The following is a 21,113-nucleotide window of genomic DNA, read 5'->3' on the forward strand; positions in this document are numbered from 1 at the left end:
AGAAGTCATGGACGGATCACTTTTCTTGGTTAAATGGTCATTCAGAAGTTCTCATTGTGCATGAAATTTTTGCATGTGTATAAGGATTACCTAAGACACAACCAGATCATTATTTATGGAACCTGAGGTATGTGAGTAGTGGAATGCAGATTCTTCCATTGACCTGAATAAGCACTTCTTTCCAAAGGGAAAACATGAACTCATGGTGTTCTTAGGAGTCATTATTCGCTTCTCTTCCCAGCAAACAGATAAGGTCCGACCATTTGAGGGGGTGGAACGGCAGAGTGTATCTTGAAGACTTTTAAACGTATCAATTCAAGTGTACGTACATATATCACCAAGGGACATCATTTGTCTTTTCTTCATTTTTGCTGATTTATAAAGCCAGTGTGTTTGCTGGAAACCATGTCACTTCTATCATTTCTTGCCTCCCGGATGATGAAAACGACTGTCTTCATAAAACAGTTTGAGCAGCTAATTAAGCCCCCATGGTTACATTTGGCGATTGGTGCTTTCTCGTCTTCTCTATTAAAAATAAATATATTCCATAGAAAGAATCTAGCAGAACATCTTCAACCATCATTTAAAATGGCTTATGAAAAATAGATACCCATCTTTATCTCTGGAAGATCCTTCCGGCAATTTGTCCCAAATATATTCTATTATGTCAACAATTGTCTGATTCACTCTGGGGAAATGTGACTGATGAGTTCTGATGTGTCAAAACCCAACCAAGGAAGCACATTTTGGGAAAAAAAAAAAAAACACTTAAGACTGTGTGGTCATTGATTTTTTTTAAAGACAGAGATGGACTCAGTGTTTCAAGATATATGCTATGGCTGATTTGAATAACTGGATATCTCTTTAGCAATATTCTGACAGTATTCATATACCAAAACATGTGACTTATTTGAAGAAATAACACACTCAATAAGGGGGGAAAGGGTAAGAATTATTCCATCATTACAAATTTAAAAAATGTAAGTAGTGTGCATTTATTTTATTATAGCAGAAGTTTAAAACATGGAGAATTAAAAAAAAGGACACTGTAGTTATATAGTTAAATCTCCCAGGTATAGAGAAATCTGGAGTCATTAAAATATGAAATAAGAAAGAATAAAGATATCCATAATACAGATGTATTTCCTAAAAGAAATTTTGTAGACTACTGGTGATTTATGCTTGAGTATGGTTCAGAAAACCATAGATGGACCAATGATTTTGCTACTAAAATAAAATAATAGGCATCATGTCACTCCAAAGGCTAAGAAGAAAACCAAAAACATTTTTTGTGTGTATGGAAGTGAACTGAATGAATACCACTCCTTCCGCAAATGTTTCTTAAACCTTCAGCATCATGATGCTCATTGTCTATGAATAATTGTCGAGAGAGAAATAAAAGGAAGAGACATAAAAATTGAGTAACTTAAGACGCAACTAGGCTGTGCTTTGTTCTGATGATAGCAACTGTGTTTTTCACATGTGTACAATTTCCATGTTTTCTGCAAGATTATGGTTCCGATGTTGTAAGTGAGGGTCATTGTTTGGATAGGATTCCCGTTGATGCAGGAATATTCATAGGTGCAATGATTGGATTGGGAGGGCTGCGACCTCATCCGCCCATCTTCCTTTGAATGGCTGGGTGATTGGTGTAAGTGGATGGGGTGCAGCTAGAGGAGGTGGGTCACTTGGGCAGGGTGAATCCTCCTATGGCCCCTGCTTTCCCCTACCTCTCTCTGTTGCTCTCTTGCAATGCAGTGAGCCCGTTCTCCTCTACCCTGATGCTCTGTCTCATCACAGACTCAGAGGAAGGGAACTGGCCAACCCGAGACTGAACCATGAGCCAAAATAAACTCTTCTTCCTCTAAGTTGTTCTGGTCAGGTATTTGGATCACAGCAACGAAAATCTGACTAAGGATGCATTTGCCTGTTTTTGAGATATCCTATAAAGAACACCACAGTCCCCACATACGATCCTCTCTCTGCAGGAGGAAAATAGCTAAACAATATGACTTGGTTTAAAATAACCTGGCTTAACTTTCTGTTTAGTTCTGGTATCCTCCTTGGGGGCTCTTGAATCCCAGGATCCCACTCTGCATTTCTGGCCACTTTATTTGGTTTCTTCTTCTGTAGCATTTTTAATATTCTTACGAACTCTTTTATTTATCAAGTTTTTGTGTTTTTTTGTTTTTGTTTTTGTTCCCTTTCAGAACAGAAGCACAAAGACGGTGGAGATTTTTTTTTTTTTTTTTTTGCCAGCTTTTAATCAACAATAAACTACAATTCCTAGAACACCGTCAGGGGCCATATGTGCCCCGTAGATATCGATTTATTGATGGAAAGGTCACCATCTTACACTGCTCGGTTCAAAGGCATAATTTCAATGCTAACATCTTTGTCTAAAATTTGACAGTATTCAATTTTTTTTAGGACTTAAACTTCTTGAAACACTTTGCAAAAAGAAAAAGAGAAAGGGGGGGAAAAAGGAGGTCATCTCAGAAAAATTGCAAGTTTTAAATGCTTTTGACTTTCCAATTTTAAGGTTTGTAATTGTACATTTCTAATACACTTTGAGTTCCCAGCTCTGCTGGAAATTTGAAGTTGCCTTAAAACCCTAAATACTCCGTACAGAGAACACACTGATGTTCTACAGTAACACAGTGTCAGATAGGGATGTGCATATACAAAGAAGAGGCCCATTTAATATAATGTCAATACGTATGATTATCAAGGTTATTTTCACTCGTTATATCTAATCGCAGATATGTGGTTATAGTTTAACCTTCATGAGATATCCACATGTCATTTTAAGGAATTTGGAGGTCGTATTTCTTTGTCATTGACAGAGAACCACCCTACACAATATAAACATATATACTTAATCATACAGATGGATAAATAAATACAATAACTTCATGAGCACAAAATGTATAGACAATATGAATAAAAACATGTTTAGAGCCAGATGTGATTGTGCACGCCTGTAATCCCAGTGGCTCGGGAGTCTGAGGCAGGAGGATGCTGAGTTCAAGACCAGCCTCAGCAACTTAGCAAGGTCTAAGCAACTCAGTAAGACCCTGTCTCTAAATATAATATAAAAAGAGCTGGGGATATGGCTCAGTGGTTAAATGCCCCTGGGTTCAATCCCTGCTACTAAAAACAAAAACAAACAAAAAAACAAAAACATGTTTACAAACTTTGCTTTAATGTTGGTCTGTGAATATAATCTGTGTGAATATCATTATGCACAATCTCTTAATCAGACTGCTGTCTCTCATGCCCTTTCATGCAGGAACGTGGCACGTATCAGTGCCAAAGAATTATTGCTTTCTAACCTACAAATCTGAAGCTTTTGTCTTAGAAGGAGTTAAAATGTTGTGCATGGATTTAAACAATTTTTAAAACTATGAAGTGCATAACCAACTGGTTTTTAAGGTGGCTTACTATTGTGTGTGTGTGTGTGTGTGTGTGTGTGGTGTGTGTGTGTGTGTGTTGGTGTGTTTTCTCATCTAAGATGCTCATTAGATTATCATTCCAGAGTCAAATATAATTTGTTTTCTGGATCCACCATCAGCATAGAGTGACCTTAAAGAGAATAGGGTGGTCAGGAGCAAATGAGAAATTTCAGTACAGCTGATAAAAGGATCCTCTCCTCTCTGGGATTTACTTATCAGCCTCAGTCATGCAAGAAATGTTGTTGTTAGATAACATGTAAAAAGATAATGGTTACAAGAGTAAGATATGTTCCGGCTTAGTTTTTAGCTGATATGGCTTATCTGTGTTAAGAGGATTCTGAAGCGGGTCCCCGTCCTGTATGTCGGAAAATTTCTATTTCACTAATGCAGCGGGAAGAGGCAATTTTCCTTTCAAACATCTTGAGCACAATTAGTCGCTGCCTTGCCAGCTCCTTGCAAGATGCCCAGCGTAATTTGAGGACGTGTCCCACAGGCACAGTCATGGACTCCTCCGATGGAAAGAGTTTCAGGGCTTTTCTTTTGGAAGACTTAGATCCCAATTACATGGTACCCATGCACTCGGAGGTATATGTAAATCACATCAAAGGGGGAATTATTCGATCTGGCATTTGGAAAATTATTAAAAAGCAGAGTAGCAGCAGGCTATAAAAATGATCTTGTTTGCAGGCAACATTTGTTTTGGTTTCCCTACTGGAGAAGTTTTGGATGTTCAATTATAGGCCTCATTGCTTCAGTATTATTTTCAACTGAAATGTCGGAACTCGTAAAAGCATATCTAATGTGCAAATTAAGTTTATTGCCTCTCATTTAGTTGTTTATTCTTTGTGATAGAAGTCTTTATTATAGAAGCATACAGAAGGGCCTATCCATTTCCCCCCAGCGCTAAGAGAGGGCTCCCTGATATGGGTCTCTGCATTTGCTAAGAAATCAACCGGAGACAGGTAGATAATTTGGGACTCTGACTTCACACGCCTACAGGTGTCCAGCCCAGCTTGACTGGGAAAACCAAAAGTACAGTTTCAGACAAACAAGACCTACTGGAATACATTTGTGATATATTGTCGTTCTGGAAAACACCAGAATGGTCTGTCATACCCGCTAATATCTCCCGGAAAGTGTTTAACTCCAACTCCATGATTTCCTACAAAGAATAATTTTTAAAGCATTTTAATAAAAAGAAAAAAGAAAATTTTGATTTAAAAGTTACCAATGGTGCAAATTTTTTTCAAGGTGAGAAATTGCATACGGAGTTATTATTTCGGGCAGAGTGAAATTTTTCTTTCCTACTCCAATAATGAAAAGAGTGCTAAATGAATGTTGGAGACAAGAATACCAAATTCTAAGTAGAAATGTGGGAACAAGCTACTGAAGAGGTGATCACTGAAGCAAGCCTGCTAATATGAGTCTTATTTCCATCTGCATACAATTGAGCTCACAGTGTCTTTAAAAAAAAAAAAAAGGAGACTGGGTCATTTGGATTAAATTTCCAAGTATCATCACCAACTTTTTAAAAATTGTTCTTTAATGTTTATTATACAGCATGTAATAAACAGGAGGGGTATGAATGGATTTTAGGTCTGTACTTCTTTGCTACTGTTCAAGATTTTTTTTTTTTTTTAGGCCTGGGATATGGCTCAAGTAGTAGTTGGGCTCGTCTGGCATGCATGAGGCACTGGGTTTAATCCTCAGCACCACATAAAAATGAAATAAAGATATTGTGTCCACCAAAAGCTAAAAAATAAATATTAAAAAAAGACTTTTTAAATTTTTAAATATATAAATTAAGCCTATTATTGGTTAGAGTTTACTGTGTTTTTTTTTAAATTTTTCATAAAAATAGAGGGCATCTAGGTCATGGTTGATGCCAAACAAAAGAGATTAGATGCCTGACAGATCACATTGTAAATGTGTAAATGCACAAGCTTTGGGATTATAACAACTGGCCCTTTAATAAAGTAGGGTGGATTATGAAGGGTTTTACTTGTTTATTGGTATTGGGGAGTGAATCCAGGGGCGCTTAACCACTGAGCCACACTCCCCAGCCCTATTTTGTATTTTATTTAGAGACAGGGTCTCACTGAGTTGCTGAAGTTGGTCTTGAATTTGCAATCCTCCTGCCCCAGCCTCCTGAGCCACTGGGATTACAGGTGTGTGCCACCGCACCTGGCTCAGTTCTAAAGATTTTGTTTGTGTGTAGGTGTTTGCTTAGTCTGAATAGCGTGTGTCATCAAGATACTAATGACCCTCGCAGGCCCACTGTATTTTCTGTCTGTGGCTCCTGAGGACTTGGATAAGCCATTAGCAAATGTTTTCAAGTACTAAAGAGGCATGGGGTCCAAGCAGGTAGAGTGAAGAAACAAATAATTAAATGAACTGAATCCGACTTCTCCTCTTTGGAGAGGAGAAGTCGCGTTAAAAAGTTCATAAGAAAACAACCTCTTTGCACCACGTCTTACATTAGAAGATGTTCTAATTAGGAATTCCTGATTCCTAATTCCATTTCCTCTAAAACAACTATGATTTTTGACAGCCCAGCATAAAGTCATGGCTGGAAAGTAGTCAAGTGAACATTATCTCTTTATAAAAATATAAATAAGATGCCATAAATATGTACTCATTGCCTATTAAGGACTAACAGCTTTGAAACTGAGTAATTGGTGGATCTAATTCAACCATCGGAAGCTGCAGGGCAGGCTCTTTCTCAATAGATGGCAGGCCCTGTTTTGATTATTTGTTCATAAAGAGGATCTGTGTTTATATTTTGCATTATTACTTTGCAGGAAAATATTTAGTGTAACCTTCCTGCCTAGACAGCATCCTGGCATGATATTTAGACTCAAATTTGGAACAGTGGCTTTCTTAGATGAGTTCTTCATTTGTTTCTTTTTACTCTGGGGTTGATGGTAGTCTTTTAATATTTACTTTAATTTGAATATCAAAGTGGAAGATAAATGGGTAATGGTGGCTGCAGGTAAACTGGAATATATTGCCCATGATTACTTTGTGCATTGAAATTAAATTTCCTCTTGCCTCTAGTGGACTGGAATAACAATTGCAGATTTTAATCTCTATAAACACGTGTCTCAACAGATCATCCCACACGTGGCCAAGAGCATATTAAATATTCTAGTCGTATGCATTTGAGGTCCATTTCCACTTTGCCATGAGCAGAGAAAGACAGACTCTGTCACATCAATTTCCTTATTTGTTTGTTTATCTCTGTCCACATTTTATTGTGGATGTTAGCTTTGAATTTTCTGGGTTGGATTTTCTCCTTTTCGGTTTGTTTGCTTAGTGTCCTGTGGACTTAAACATTCCCCAAGTCTGTCTCTGTTATCTCCCTACAAAAACAAACAACACATATAAACAACAACAACAACAAAAAAAAAAAACATGCTTTTCTCTTTAAAAAAAAAAATATTCCCTTATTTTGATAGTTTAAATCATCCAATGGGTTTTGTAAAAGTAATTCAAGAGAAAAGCTTTCATGTTTGCAAAAGTCTTGATTCTGTGCTTAGGTTTGATGGATGGATTAGCAGGAAATAGAATTCCAGATTAGAAATCATTACTCCTGGGCTGGGGCTGTAGCTCAGTGGTAGGCTACCACTGAGCTACAGCCCCAGCCCAGGAGTAATGAGGCACTGTGAGGCACTGGGTTTGATCTCAGCACCACATAGAGAAAGATTTTGTGTCCATCTACAACATATATGTGTGTGTGTGTGTGTGTGTGTGTGTGTGTGTATATATATATTTTTTTAAGAAATGATTACTCCTTAAAAATTTAGAGATGTTGCTCTGCCCCAAAAGTTGAACCATTTTGATATCTGATGTTCTTTTCATCACATCTTTTCTCTCTTTCTCTAGAAGTCAGTTTTCCCCCATATTCCACAAACTCAGGGTGGCGTGCCATCATTTCAGTCTATTTCCAATAGTTACCTTGGGCATCTGATGGGTTTTGTCACCCTAGAATTTCTGATACTCTGGTCCTAGATTATCTTCTTGCATAATTTAATATTTTACCTTATTCCATTTCCTGAAAGCCTTGTTATGTAAATGTTAGATTTTTCTGTAGTGTCACTCTGGTTAGCATACATATATTTGAATGTGTATAATATACATGGATATGAATGTCCATATATATATGTACACACACACACACACACATGTTTACAGACACACACACACACACATATATGTATATATATTGCTTTTTTCCTTCCTAGTATGCATTTCATAGACCTGTGGGTCCCAAACTTCTAGGAGATTTCCTCAACTTTATCTTCCAGAACACTTATTGAATTTCTTGCTTTTCTAGGTTTTAAAGTTGTTTCCAAGTGTCCTTTTACTTTACAACCGGTCCTTCATGTAATATCTTGCTCTTTTTTTTTTTTTCTCTCTGTCTCTCTCTCTGAAAATATTGCTGATGGAATTTTTTTTCTGGTTTATTTTCCCTGAATGATTTCTATTTCCCCAGACTGCCTTCCTGCCTTTGTTCCATCCCCTGTTCTTTATTAAGACTCATACAGAGGTACCTTGTGAATTTTACTTGTTGACTCATAGCTAAGCAGAGGGCACTAAAAAAAATCTTATGAAGGCTCTGATCAAGTTTGGGGTTTATTGATTTATTTCGTGTCATGCTAAAATGACTTGGCTGGGCTCTTTCCTCAGGAAACTCCTAAAGTAATTATGTTGAGATATTTTCTCTTAGGCTCATTGGTTACTAAGATAACAGTCCGCCATTTTCTGCTTGGAGAACACTTTCCAATACTCTTGAAGCTGAATGGAGTTGCAAGGCCAGGGCCCCAATATTCCTGTATAAAGGTTTCCATTTCCCTACTTGCGGTATGATTTCCCCACCCTCCATCCTGTTTGGTGGCTAACCGTTCGGATACCCCGCTTCTTATCCTGTTTTGGTCAGCTTTCTGTGACTATAACAGAATGCCTGAGATCGTTAACTTATAAAGAGAAAATGCATGTTTTGGCTCACAGTTTTAGAGGTCCCAGTCCATGGATGGGTAGAGACTTCTCAGGACTGTGCTAGGGACACCAGGTGGCAATGGTGTGGAAGAGGTGATGGAGGAAGCTTCTCACCTTGTAGCCAGAAAACAAAAGGGAGGAAGGGGAAGGGGCTGAGGTCCTGCCTCCCTTTCAAGGGAGTGTTCCCAGTAAGCTGCAGACCTCTCACCAGACTTTACCTCCTAAAGCTTCCACCACCTCACAGGGGTGCCACCCTGGAGAACAAGCATCGAACACAGGAAGATTTGGGGAACACGCACCCAGCTCTATCAGATCCTTTCCGGAGTATAGCTTGCCCATCTCCTGATGAGATAGAACCTTTTAGAGATCAAGTAGCCCCCTGTTTCTAAGTCCCATCAGAGCGATTGACACAATAAAGAGTTCTCTTCTTACATGGGACCAAACTCACTGCAAACTCAGTTTTAAGTCATTCACATTCATTTAGTTCCTGAAATTTTGTCTTTTTTTTTTTTTTTTTTTTCTCTCTCATCTGTTTTGGTGAACTGATGTCGAGGAAAGCTTTCATTGTGTCACCATTTAGTGCATATTTATGAGGAGCTGAAAGTAAACACTGCAATCGATCATGTTCTTCAAAATATGGCACATGCTGCTTTTGATCGTGATATTACTTTCTCTCCTAATATTTAGAACATCAAGTGTTAGTTCTTTCTTCAAATTTATGGAGAGGCCTAGAAAGAAAGTACCATGTGGGTGACGATAGATCTTGAGCTCCGTCTTCCACTTGTGTCCTGGATCGGAATCTCTCGCTCAGCAGTACCACTCTGCCACTTCCTTCCCCAGGGCAGACATTCCCCCACATCACAAAAAAAAAGTCAAGATGCTTTCAAAAAGCAAAGTCTGTTGAAGTCAGGCACACAATGGTGCATTCCTCTCATCCCAGTGGCTCGGGAGGCGGAGGCAGGAGGATGGCAAGTTCAAAGCCGGCCTTGGCAAAATCAAGGTGCTTAGCAAATCCTTGAGACCCTTTCTAAAATAGGGCTGAGGATGTGGCTCAGTGCCCCTGAGTTCCATCCCTGGTACCAAAGCCAGAAGGCCAAGTCTGAATCACAAAATAAAGATTTACGTATTTAAGATGGACCACACAATGCTCATATGCATATTTACATATACATATAATATACCCAGACACACAGTGAAATGATTACTATAGCCAAAGAAATTAACATCTTCATCTCCTCACATAATTTCCTCTTTTGTGTGTGTTTGTGGAATGAATAAATTTCCAGTGTACAGTACAGTGTTATAACTGCAGCCACCATATGGTCTATTGTATCTCTGGACCTATTTATATTATATAACTATCACTTGTGCCTTTTGACCCATACCTCTCATACCCTCACCTCCTTATTCTTGGGAATCGCCCAATTACTTTCTGTTTCTATGAACTTGACTTTTTAAATTTTGTTTTGTTTTTTAGATTTCACACCTAATTCAATCCATGCTTCATTTTTCTATTTATGTCTGTCTTACTTCATGTAATTTTCATCTGGGTTTATCTATCTTGTCACAAATGACTGTACTTCCTTTTATTAAGGCTGAACAACATTTCGTGGCATGTATATATATATATATATATATAGATAGATAGATAGATAGATAGATATCCCACATTGTTTATCCATTCATAAATGATGGGCACTTAGGTTTCTTCTCTATCTTGACTACTATAAATAATGAGACAGAGAATGTGGGAGTGTAGATAATCTTCCACACACTGATTTCACTTCTTTGGGGTCTATATCTACAATGAGGATTGCAGCATCATATTGAAATTCTATTTTTTTTTTTTAATTTCTAAGCCGCCATCTTGTTTTCCATAATGGTAAAACCAGTTAGTATCCCCACCAGCAGCGTCAAAGGCTTCCCTTTTCTCCACAGCCTTGCCAACACTTACCTTTTATCTTTTTGGTAATAGCCATCCTGATAGGTATGAGGTTTGATTTACAATCCCCTGGTGATTGGTGATGTTCAGTGATGGGGTCATTGTGTTTTTTTTGTTTGTTTGTTTGTTTTGCAGTGTTGGGGATCAAACCCAAGGCTTCATGTATGCCAGGCAAGTGCTGTCTGTACCACTCAATCACATTCCCAGCCCTTACCTGGTGATGTCGATCATCTTTACATACACCTGTTGGTCATCTTCTTTGGAAATGTAAACACTTTTAAATCTGTCCTAAAATAAATGCTACCTCGGTTCTTAGAGTTGGAAGAAATACTGTCCTGATATGAATCATATAGATAGGAGAAATAAATAGCAATTGGAAAAGGTTGGCCTATCATCGTGTTAACGTGTAGCACAATTGGAGATTCTGGGGAATTAGGAAGAGGACCAAATCTCTAAAATGTTTATTTATAGCCTTCATAAGTTAAATAGTGAGAGAAAATATCAGAGAAATTTTGTCACCTGTTTGAAGTACTATTTATATCCTAGTTTACTTTTTATCAGTGTCTTAGCAACATTTCCTATAATGTCATAGAGTAACAAAGGCAGAAGCTCTTTGTAAAGAGAAAGAAGAGTTTGATTATTTGTCACACGCATGTCTCCATCCTCTGAGAGCAGTTGACAACTTCTGAATCATTTCAACAGTTGTTATCTTGGAAATTGACACTAAAAGATTATGATTCACAGGTGAAGATTTCAGCAAAGTTGAAGGTACCAAAGAAAAGCCAAATAAAGCTATGAGAAGAGTAGTATTGTGTGTATGGTCAGATGAGACCAGATACATGTTTGATTGCCATTCCCTGGTTTCCAAAAATATACTTGGGAATTAAGAAATGGAAGGAGTCTCTTGGCCATCAGAAGGACCAATTCCATTTGTGTTTAAAGAAACCATGCTAAAGGATTCTGACCTACGTTTTGATATGATTGGTTTTCATGTCTGGTGGAGTGATTGTAATTGAAGGTACATTCTGGAAAGATCATTAGTGACTAGGACAGTGTGAATTTGAATAAAGCTATTCATCAAAGACATCGTATATTCTATTAAAGCTTTCCCTAGACTCCTTAAAAATGGGAGGACTTTATCAAGCTATTTTAATAAAATGACTTCTCTCCAATATAGATTGAAAATGGCAAATATTAAAATTTGGTAACTTTATGATCTTGTTATCATTTGCTGCTCTTTTGTTTTCTAGATGGGTCAGGTCTCACTGTGTGTCCCAGGCTGACCTCAAGATCGTGATCCTCCTGCCTCAGCCTCCTGAATAGCTAGAATTACAGTCCCGCACCACAGAGTACAGCTAATGACCTCTTTATGAATGTCACTTATGTTTACAGTAATCGTCAAACAGGGGTCAGTCCTCATCATTGTAGGAGCTGAAATCGTCAAACAGGGGTCACTGTAGGAGCTGAGCAGAATATTTTTCTATGTTCTGTAGATAAATAATTACCCCAGACATTATTATTATTAATGAGTCTTAAAAACACACAAAATGAAGAATGTAGTTCAAGGATCTCTCATGTCCTCACCAGCCCCTGCTGATAACAAAAACCTCATATCTAATATCTATTCTAGATATAACAAGTAACTCATAACTAATCTGACATCTAATCTGTAACCTTCCTTCTTGCCCCAACACTTATCCCAGTTATTTGCAGGACAATCCTATGTATCTGAAGATTTCATACATCCATGTTTCAGAAAGTGTTTTTAAAATATTAGATGATGTGGCTGGGGTTATAGCTCAGCGGTAGAGCACTCACCTGGCAGGTGTGAGGCTCTGGGTTTGATCTCAGCACCACATAAAAATAAATAAATATATTAGGCGATCTGAACATAAGATAACCAGTGGCTCAGGAGGCTGAGGCAGGAGGATCTCGAGTTCAAAGTTAGCCTCAGCAAAAGCAAGGCACTAAGCAACTCAGTGAGACCCTGTCTCTAAATAAAATACAAAATAGGGCTGGGGAAGTGGCTCAGTGGTCAAGTGAGTTTAATCCCTAGGATTCCCATTCACCAAAAAAAAAAAAAAAATTAGTTTCCATATTCTGCCAAATGCAGGAAACCTTGAATTGAGGTATTTCTTTAATCCAGGGGTTTTCTATATGCTAAAACATTCGATGAAACACTAAAAAACATCACAAAACAATAATATTATCATCCTAGCAATGAACTTTTTGCAGAAGCCACAGCTTTCTAGACTTTCTGACAATATGTTTAATTAGACCTTAGATTCCCTTCCATAGGAATTTCAGGTTCACATTTCAAAAAACCTAATGGGATATGTCTCAAAGCGTGGTCCTCAGAGTAACTACTGTTACGTGGTCCTCAGAGTAACTGTTGAAGTCTATAGGCTGGCGTCTCCCTGCAGGTCTGTGGAATCTCTAGTTCTGGTAGGAGCCAAGGAATTTGCATTTTAAATAACTTCTCCAGGAAATTCTCAGGCACACTGGAATTTTCAGACGGCTGGTCCCAATTTTCTACCTAAGGTATATAAAATGGCCTGGGATGAAAGGGAGTAAATATCCCTTCATTTTCTTTCATGAGAAAGCAGCTCCACCACATTTCACAAGTGACAGGGTTTTGCAGACGGATGCTGCTTCTGCTTCATCTGTGGCGATTTGGGCTCTAACGATCTCACTTATCCATAAACACTGAGAAGTGTTTCGGTGTTAGTGAGCCTCCAAGTTCCTTCCCCGATTCCACTGGAAATAAAATTCACTCCCGGGAAAGGAGAAGGGGTGTGCACACACCCAGGAGTCCTACTCTGTGGTGTGAGTGGTTTGAAGAAATCTCTCAGCTGCTTGGGATTCTGAAGAATTTAAGGTGTCAGCCAAAGACGAGTTCCTGGGTTCAAAAGTCTTTGCTCTTGCCTTGAAGCAGCTTGGAAGAATTTGGATGCTTTTGTAGCCCAAGTTCCCCTCTCCCAGTCTCTGCAACCATGGTGGTTTTGTCCCTGTGTTTTGCGTTCCGAGCTGGGGCTACGCAGGGTTACAGAATGCTAACTATTCAAGTTAGCAATCAGGGACCTTATGGCCTCTAGACAGCCACCTCCACAGCATTAGGGCAGGTCTGCATGTGGTTTGGGGAAAGGAACAGTCATTAACAACATTCTTGCCTGATGCAGTGGTGTGCACCTGTGATCCCAGCAGCTCCGGAGGCTGAGACAGGAGGATCTCAAGTTCAAAGCCAGCCACAGCAAAAGTAAGGTGCTAAGCAACTCCGTGAGACCCTGTCTCTAAATAAAATACAAAATAGGGCTGGGGATGGGGCTCAGCGGTCGAGTGCCCCTGAGTTCAATCTCCAGTACCAAAACAAAAGAGTCTTCTTGTGCAAGCAATGCTTTATCCACGGAGGATGCTCACGGAGGAAGGGAGGTCAAATAACCAAACACTAATTTTTCTGTGTATCACATCTGACTGCACAGAGGTATTTCTTTGTACGTATATTCCATTTCTCACAGGGCAGATGCTGCGTTTTCATTATACCACTGCTTGCTTCTTATTTCTCATGCTCCTCATATCTTTCAGGAAATAGATTCCACTATCTTTTTGAAAAAAAATTTAATTGACAAATAATTGTATATATTCATAAAGCACAATGTGATATTTTGATAACACATTTTCGTTGTGGAATGATTAAAGCTAATTAACATATCCATCACATAGCAGGCTTATTATTCTTTTTGTAATGAAAACATGGAAAAAATCTACTCATTGAGCGATTTGGAAATATACAGCATATTATTATTAACTATTGTCACCCTGCTGTGCCATAGATGTCAGAAACTTATTCCTCCTGTCTAACTGAAACTTTTTACTCTGTGAGCAATGTCTGCCCATTCCCCCCACTCGTGGTGCCCACCCACCTTTGCTTAAACATATTCTACTCTGCTTTCTTCTTCTATGTCAGAGAATATTTCTTTTTCATTCCAGGCATTGAACCCAGGGGCGCTCCAACACTGAGCCACATCCCCAGCCCTTTTTATTTATTTTTATTTACAGACAGGGTCTCATTAAGTTGCTTAGGGCCTTGCTTAGTTGCTGAGGCTGGTTTTGACCTTGCAATCCTCCTGCCTCAGCCTCCTGAGCTGCTGGGATTCCAGGCGTGAGCCACTGTGCCTGGAAAGAGACTCTTTCTTATCATGGCATTCAGGTTGATGGACAGGTAACTCACTCTTACAGGGACCCTTGCTCAGGAATGCCCCATGCTTATTTTAAAGTTCTGCTGTTACGGCTTTGACATTCTTAATTATTTTGTCTCTGAGCCTGCTTTTTATGTAGTTTCGTTTAGTAAGACGGGGGAACACACACGTATGCGCTGTGAGGAAGTGGTTACAATTGGATAGCAGCAACCCACGCACACCCCAGCCCAGGAAGGCCTAAGGACCCACAGGCAGCATTCATGCAAGCCGTGGGTGCCCTGTGCAGGTGTGTGCCTGTGTGCATAGCTGCTATCTGGGTGCTACAGCCTGCCGGGCGTGAGCACATCAGGTCCTGAGCCCATAGGGGTGGAGGTGGTATGGGCATCAAGAACTGCAGTGGATATCAGCAAAGCCTGCAGAGTAAGGAGGAACTCAGTCAGTCAGCCCTAGGGTCCAGGGTGGGAGGAGACCAGCTTGCCCATGCCAGAGCTAGCCCTGTGGCATTCACAGAAATGCTCTCAGCCTGAGAACCAGGACAGTGACTGTTGGGGTCAAGCAGTAGGCTTTGTTAGTAAATTATCACAGACTATTTTTCCCCACTTGAATATGGACACTACCATAAAGCATATCCCAGAGTGACTCAGATTCATTAAAGAATTTAAAATCTAGGGTTTAGAACATTTCTGCAACATTGCAAAGCTAATATTCACGGGGTTAGGAATAAAAATTTAATTTGAAGATTATTCCATTTAAGGACAAAACCCTATTTTCATATGAAGCTCCAGGGGAGCCAGTTATTAATGAGTTTTTCATTATAATTGAAGATACTGCAATGGAATGAATAACTGGCAATGTGAGTTAGACCCAGATCATGAAGTTCACTTATGGTTTCTTAAACAAACTCCTCCAAAGTTACAGCAAATGCCATACAAAAAAATAAAGTTTTTTTTTTATATACGTGTACATTAACAATTCAATTCAGTCTTACACAAAATAGATTTATAGTGAAAGAAACAGGGTTAAATCTTTTTTAGAAAATTTATTCCAAGCCAGGTATGGTGGTGCACGTCTGTAATCTGAGTGACTTGAGAGGTTGAGGAAGAATTGTAGATTTGAGGCCAGCCTCAGCAACTTAATCCCAAGTAATTTAAGGAGATCCTGTCTCCAAATAGAAAATAAAGAAGGTTGAAGATGTGGCTTAGGTGGCTTAGTGGTTAAGTGCCCCATGGGTTCAATCTCTTGTACCCACCAAAAATATTTGTTCCACGAGAACAATCAGCTCTAGATGTTCTAAAATTTAAACTTTAAAGTGATTTTTTTTTTTTTCAGAAACTTATGTTAACAGCTGAATGTGGTGGCATATGCCTGTAATCCCAGCAGCTCGGGAGGCAGAGGTAGGAAGATGTGAAGCTCAAAGACACAGCCTCAGCAAGTTAGAGAGGCCCTCAGCAACTTAAAAAGACCCTGCCTCAGAATAAAAAAACAAAAGATCTAGAGATGTGGCTCAGTGCTTAAGCACCACTGGGCTCGATCTCCAGTAACAAAAGAAAAAAAAAAAAAAGAATTTAGACTAATACTGCAGTCTAAAGAAAACTCTCAATGGTTTCAAAAAGACAACTGGCAGGAAGATCCTTTGCAAAATGAAAACTTAACAAAAAGCATTTATGACCTTGCCTTTGCCAAGAGTCACTAATGTCACTTCCCATTTTTATCCATGGAAAAGGTAGTTGCTAAAAATTTAAATTTTGATGTTCTAAACATGAATTTTCAGAAAAATCAAGCAAGACCATCTTATCAAATTCTAATGCCACTGTATCTTATTCTTGGATTTTTAGTCATTATTTCATTACATTGTACTACCAACAAGCTTTGCTTTTAAGACATAATTTGTCTAAAGTTGTCACTGTGTGGGTTTGGGTGTTATAGATGGGAGGAGTGGCTTTCATTTTTAATGTTTCAAAAATTACATTATTGTACCGTCTCGAATGTTTAATCACATTCAATGAGGCCACTTACTCTCCTACACGCATAAATAAGATATTAGTTATTTTTAAAGGCACTAGAAAAGGAAAAAGTTTTCCCTAGTCCTATAAGATTTTCTTAAAATATTAGATATCCTTTACTCTGATTTGGTGGGAGAGATGTGGAGGAGGATTGGAATTGACAATGAACATGGTACATAAAACTGTTATTGAAATCCCTCCCTAGAGAAGACTAGAAGGAAAAAAAAAGTGCATGAATCTAATAAAAGAAGAAAAATATTTCTTGAAAATTAAAACTTGAAGACAGATTGAATGCAAATGAGGAATTTTCTTCATTATGATCTGAAGTAGAATGCACGCTTCTCTTTCCCATGACTCGTTTATCAATACGTCCCTTAAAACCCTAGATTGTGACATTCTACTTTCCACTTCTAAGTCTTGACGAAGAACGCTTCGGAAATTTTTAAACATTTGAATACTAATGCGACCCTCTATTGTAAAATACATCGACACCCTGTCTTTGTTGGCTGTTGCTCTGATGAAAGAGTGTTTCCTAAAGAAAGGAAGCCGATTTCTTACAGTTCTGGAGATTTGGTAGGCTCCGTAGCTTTGGGTCCAAGGTGAAGCAGAACATCATGGCGGAGGAGACTAGCTTAGGACATGTCAACCAGAAGGAGAGAGAGCTCTGTTCCTCAGGGACAAGACATAAACCCCAAAGGCACAACCTCCGTGACACACATCCTCTAGCCACACCCTACCTGCCCACAGGTACCACCTAGTTAATTCACATCAGTGGATTCAACCATCAATTGTTATAGCTCTCCTGATGTAGTGACCTCACCCCCGAAATGTTCTTGTATTGTTTCCCACGTGAGCCTTGAAGGGACACCTCATATCCAAACCATAACCATTATCATTGTGAGTTTCTTTATTTTTTAAAAAATGTATTTGTTCTTTTTACATATATTTATTAGTATACTGTATTTTTACATATGATACATACATGTGGTGGTACATGATGTGACATCACACTGGTCATACATTCATATCTGAACATAGGAAGGTGATGTCTGCTTCGTTCTACTGTCTTTCCTATTCCCATCCCTTTAATCCAATGAACTTCTATTCCCTCCCTTAGTGTGAGTCACTATCCACATACAGGGAGTACCTTTGACCTCTGGTTCTGTGGGATCGGCTTATTTCATTGTGAGTTTCTTTTAATCAAAAACAAACAAACAAACAAAAAATACAGGACTCTTGTGTACAACCAGAACACTTTCGGAATTGTCCTTGGAAATATCAGTCAGTGAAATGCTGTTGCCTGTGACAAGGGGTTGACATTGAGACTGTCATCTCCAGTGGGAAGGTTTTTATGATGGAAGCAAAATTCTATTATTGCAAATTCCGGATTAAAGAAGGAAAATGTGGGTGTTTTTTGGTTTTTTTCATGTTTAGCTGAAATAGAAAATTATGATCAGAAGTATGTCAGAAATAGAAAAAAAAATAATGTTGCTTTCATACTTCTAAATAAAACATATGATTATCACACTCTACATGTGAACTATGATGGTTATAACCTTAGGGACACAGTTGGTCTGATGGGGTCTGAAGTTAGCAGAGACTCTTTAGGGTTATAACCACTGTGTAAATTGCAAGATGGTGACTGAAATTTTAGACTAAAAATTAAAAAGAGCATGGTACACTCTATACCTATGGAACACTGGCTTTGGAGGTCTGTAGTTTTCTTTATAGGTTTCTGTAAAGTGTTTTCATATGAAGTATGAATAAAATGACACCTTTCATTATAAGTCATAAGCTATATAAATACAGAATATTTGAAAAAAAAAAACACTGAATGTGGTTGAACTTCGGGTAACTTTAAATGATTGCATAACGATTCAAAACTATGTCTAGCCAGGCTCAAGGGGACATGCCTGTAGCCCCAGCATCTCGGAAGGCTGAGGCAGAAGGATTGCAAGTTCAAAGCCAGCCTCAGCAACTTAGGAAGGCCCTGTCTCAAAACTAAAAATAAAATAAGGAGAGGTTAGGAATGTGGTTCAGGGGCTAAGCACCCCTGGGTTCAATACTTGGTACCAAAAAAATATAAAATAAATATTTTTTTTAAAATCATATATAGGGGCTGGGATTGTGGCTCAGCGGTAGAGCGCTGGTCTAGCACATGCGAGGCCCTGGGTTCGATCCTCAGCACCACATAAAAATAAAACAAAGGTATTGTGTCCAACTGCTTCTAAAAACATAAATATTTAAAAATATTTTTTTTAAAAAATCATATATATACCTGCACACATATATATGTATATAACTTACCCAGAGGTTGGTTTTTTATTGGCTTTTCTTAATTCTTCTTCTCTCAATAGAGAGGACTGTCATTACGGTCCCTCCTTCCACAATGGATGTCACCGTGGGCGAGAGTATTGTCCTCCCCTGCCAGGTGTCCCACGACCCCTCTATGGACGTGGTGTTCCTGTGGTCTTTCAATGGCGACGTCATTGACTTAAAGAAAGGAGTGACTCACTTTGAAAGGATCGGAGGAGTAAGTAGGTGCCATGGCTGAGAGCTTAATAACAGGAATCAAGACCCTCCCGTGAATCACCATCACTCATGATCATTCTCCCCGTATTATCTGTGCGGATAATCACTGTTCATGAAGCCGCATCTGTTTTTTTTTGTTTTGTTTTGTTTTGTTGTGTTTTGTTTTATGGGTCTCATAGATGCAATGATAATAGATGTCTTCCTAGATGCAATGATAATAAAGGGGGTCGTCAAAGGCATCAAAGATAGAAACGGCAATAATCCTAATAATCCTAATGTCTTCAGATTTCAGAGCAGCCTTATATTTAATATTTATCCAGCTCTGTAAAATAACAAGACCTGCTGTACATGATGATGCCTTTATTCATTTTTTTTTTCCTCTCTTTCTACCTACAGGAATCCGTCGGGGATTTGATGATACGGAATATTCAGTTGAGCCACTCAGGAAAATATCTCTGCATGGTGCAGACGACTCTGGAACGTCTGTCAGCTGTGGCCGATGTCATTGTTCGAGGTGAGCATGGATTTGATTGGCTTTTGTCTGTTTATGATAAATGATTAGGCTTGACCAGTATTGCTAGTGCCATAATCTTAGACTTTGCATATTAAGAAATCATTCTTGTCAGAGAAAAGTCCACCTGCATCTGTAGCTATCCTTTCTACCTGTTTTTCCTTGCATTCATCTTTGAGAGAAGAACTTAAAAAAGAGGCGCTTCTCAGTTTTGGCTTGCTATACAATCTCCCCCGGTGTCTAGCAATTTTCTAATCTCTGGAGGGAGCATTTCCACATGGATGCTTTACTGTGTAAGCTGAGCAAATAGGACTTAATCTCCAATTATGTGCTGCACACACACGTGATTGTCAATGTTTTATTTTCTAAGCGTAACAGGTAGAAATAGACCATCCTTGTCAATCAGTGCATTTAAAAATCTCCAATGCAGGGATGGCATGGTAGCTCCATGATAGAACCCTAGCCTGGCATGGGTGAGGAACCAAGTTCAATTCTCACTACCGCATATAAATAAATGAATAAAATAAAGGTCCATCAACATCTAAAAAAATATTTAAAAATGATTTTCTAATACAATCATCATGAAATATCTTTCTCAAGGTCCTCCAGGTCCCCCGGAGGATGTGAGAGTAGAACACATTTCTAGTACCACCTCCCAGCTAAGGTGGACACCAGGCCCGGATAATAACAGTCCCATTCAAATATTTACAATTCAGACTCGGACACCTTTTTCTGTGGGTTGGCAAGCTGTTGCTACAGGTAAGTGACACAGGTGCTTTTATATTCTAACCACCACCAAAAGCAAAGACTTTTAAATTTATTAACGTAAACAAATGTAATTTTACAGTTTTTAAATTTAATAATCATTTCACATGATCGTTGGTTTTTTGGCTAGTGCCAATCCATGGCCGTTAAGTGTCCCTTTTCTTTTTAGTCCCTGAAATTCTCAACGGTCAGACACACAATGCCACTGTGGTTGGTTTGAGTCCCTGGGTGGAGTATGAATTCCGGGTTGTCGCCGGGAACAGCATTGGCATCGGAGAGCCGAGTAAGCCATCGGAATTGTTGAGAACCAAGGCGTCAGGTAAGGAATCAATGTCTCTGAAAAGTGCAGAAATAGAAAAAAATAAATTAAGAAGTATTTTTATGGGTCTTGTAGGATGTGGCGGTGAACAAGGGATGCTCATTTTTACATTTTTATCTGTACCAGGCAAGGTGTACTTCCTTGAACAGTGGTTTGAATTAAAGATGGTGACCCCTTAGCAAGACTATCAGAATAAGAGCATCTCAGAAGCCATCTGTGTGTCTTATCCATTTTCTAGCAAAAATATAATAGAGAGTCTGCAGGTTGGTAAATGCCAACAGGTGACTGCTTGTTACGTTGAGATGTGGTAGCCAGGAATTCCTCCAGTCTCTGGTGCAGGTAGCCATACATTTTCATCTGTTTCTCAACTCTGACCTACTTACAGCGACACT

At 38.8% G+C, this 21,113-nt stretch overlaps 1 protein-coding gene across 1 annotated transcript in view; it reads left to right on the forward strand.

The window, feature by feature from the left end:
- Positions 1-21,113, forward strand: part of CNTN6 (contactin 6) — a gene marked incomplete at both ends in the record, with an annotated part of 224,593 nt that overhangs the window by 180,525 nt on the left and 22,955 nt on the right. The window contains 4 exons of the mRNA XM_081276135.1: positions 18,952-19,127; positions 19,523-19,640; positions 20,238-20,396; positions 20,572-20,721. Of these exons, the coding sequence (XP_081132261.1) occupies positions 18,952-19,127; positions 19,523-19,640; positions 20,238-20,396; positions 20,572-20,721 (603 nt within the window). The remainder of the gene's footprint in view (positions 1-18,951; positions 19,128-19,522; positions 19,641-20,237; positions 20,397-20,571; positions 20,722-21,113) is intronic.

This window comes from Spermophilus citellus, assembly GCF_964194105.1.
Source record: "Spermophilus citellus genome assembly, chromosome: 19".
NCBI classification, from domain to species: Eukaryota; Metazoa; Chordata; class Mammalia; order Rodentia; family Sciuridae; genus Spermophilus; species Spermophilus citellus.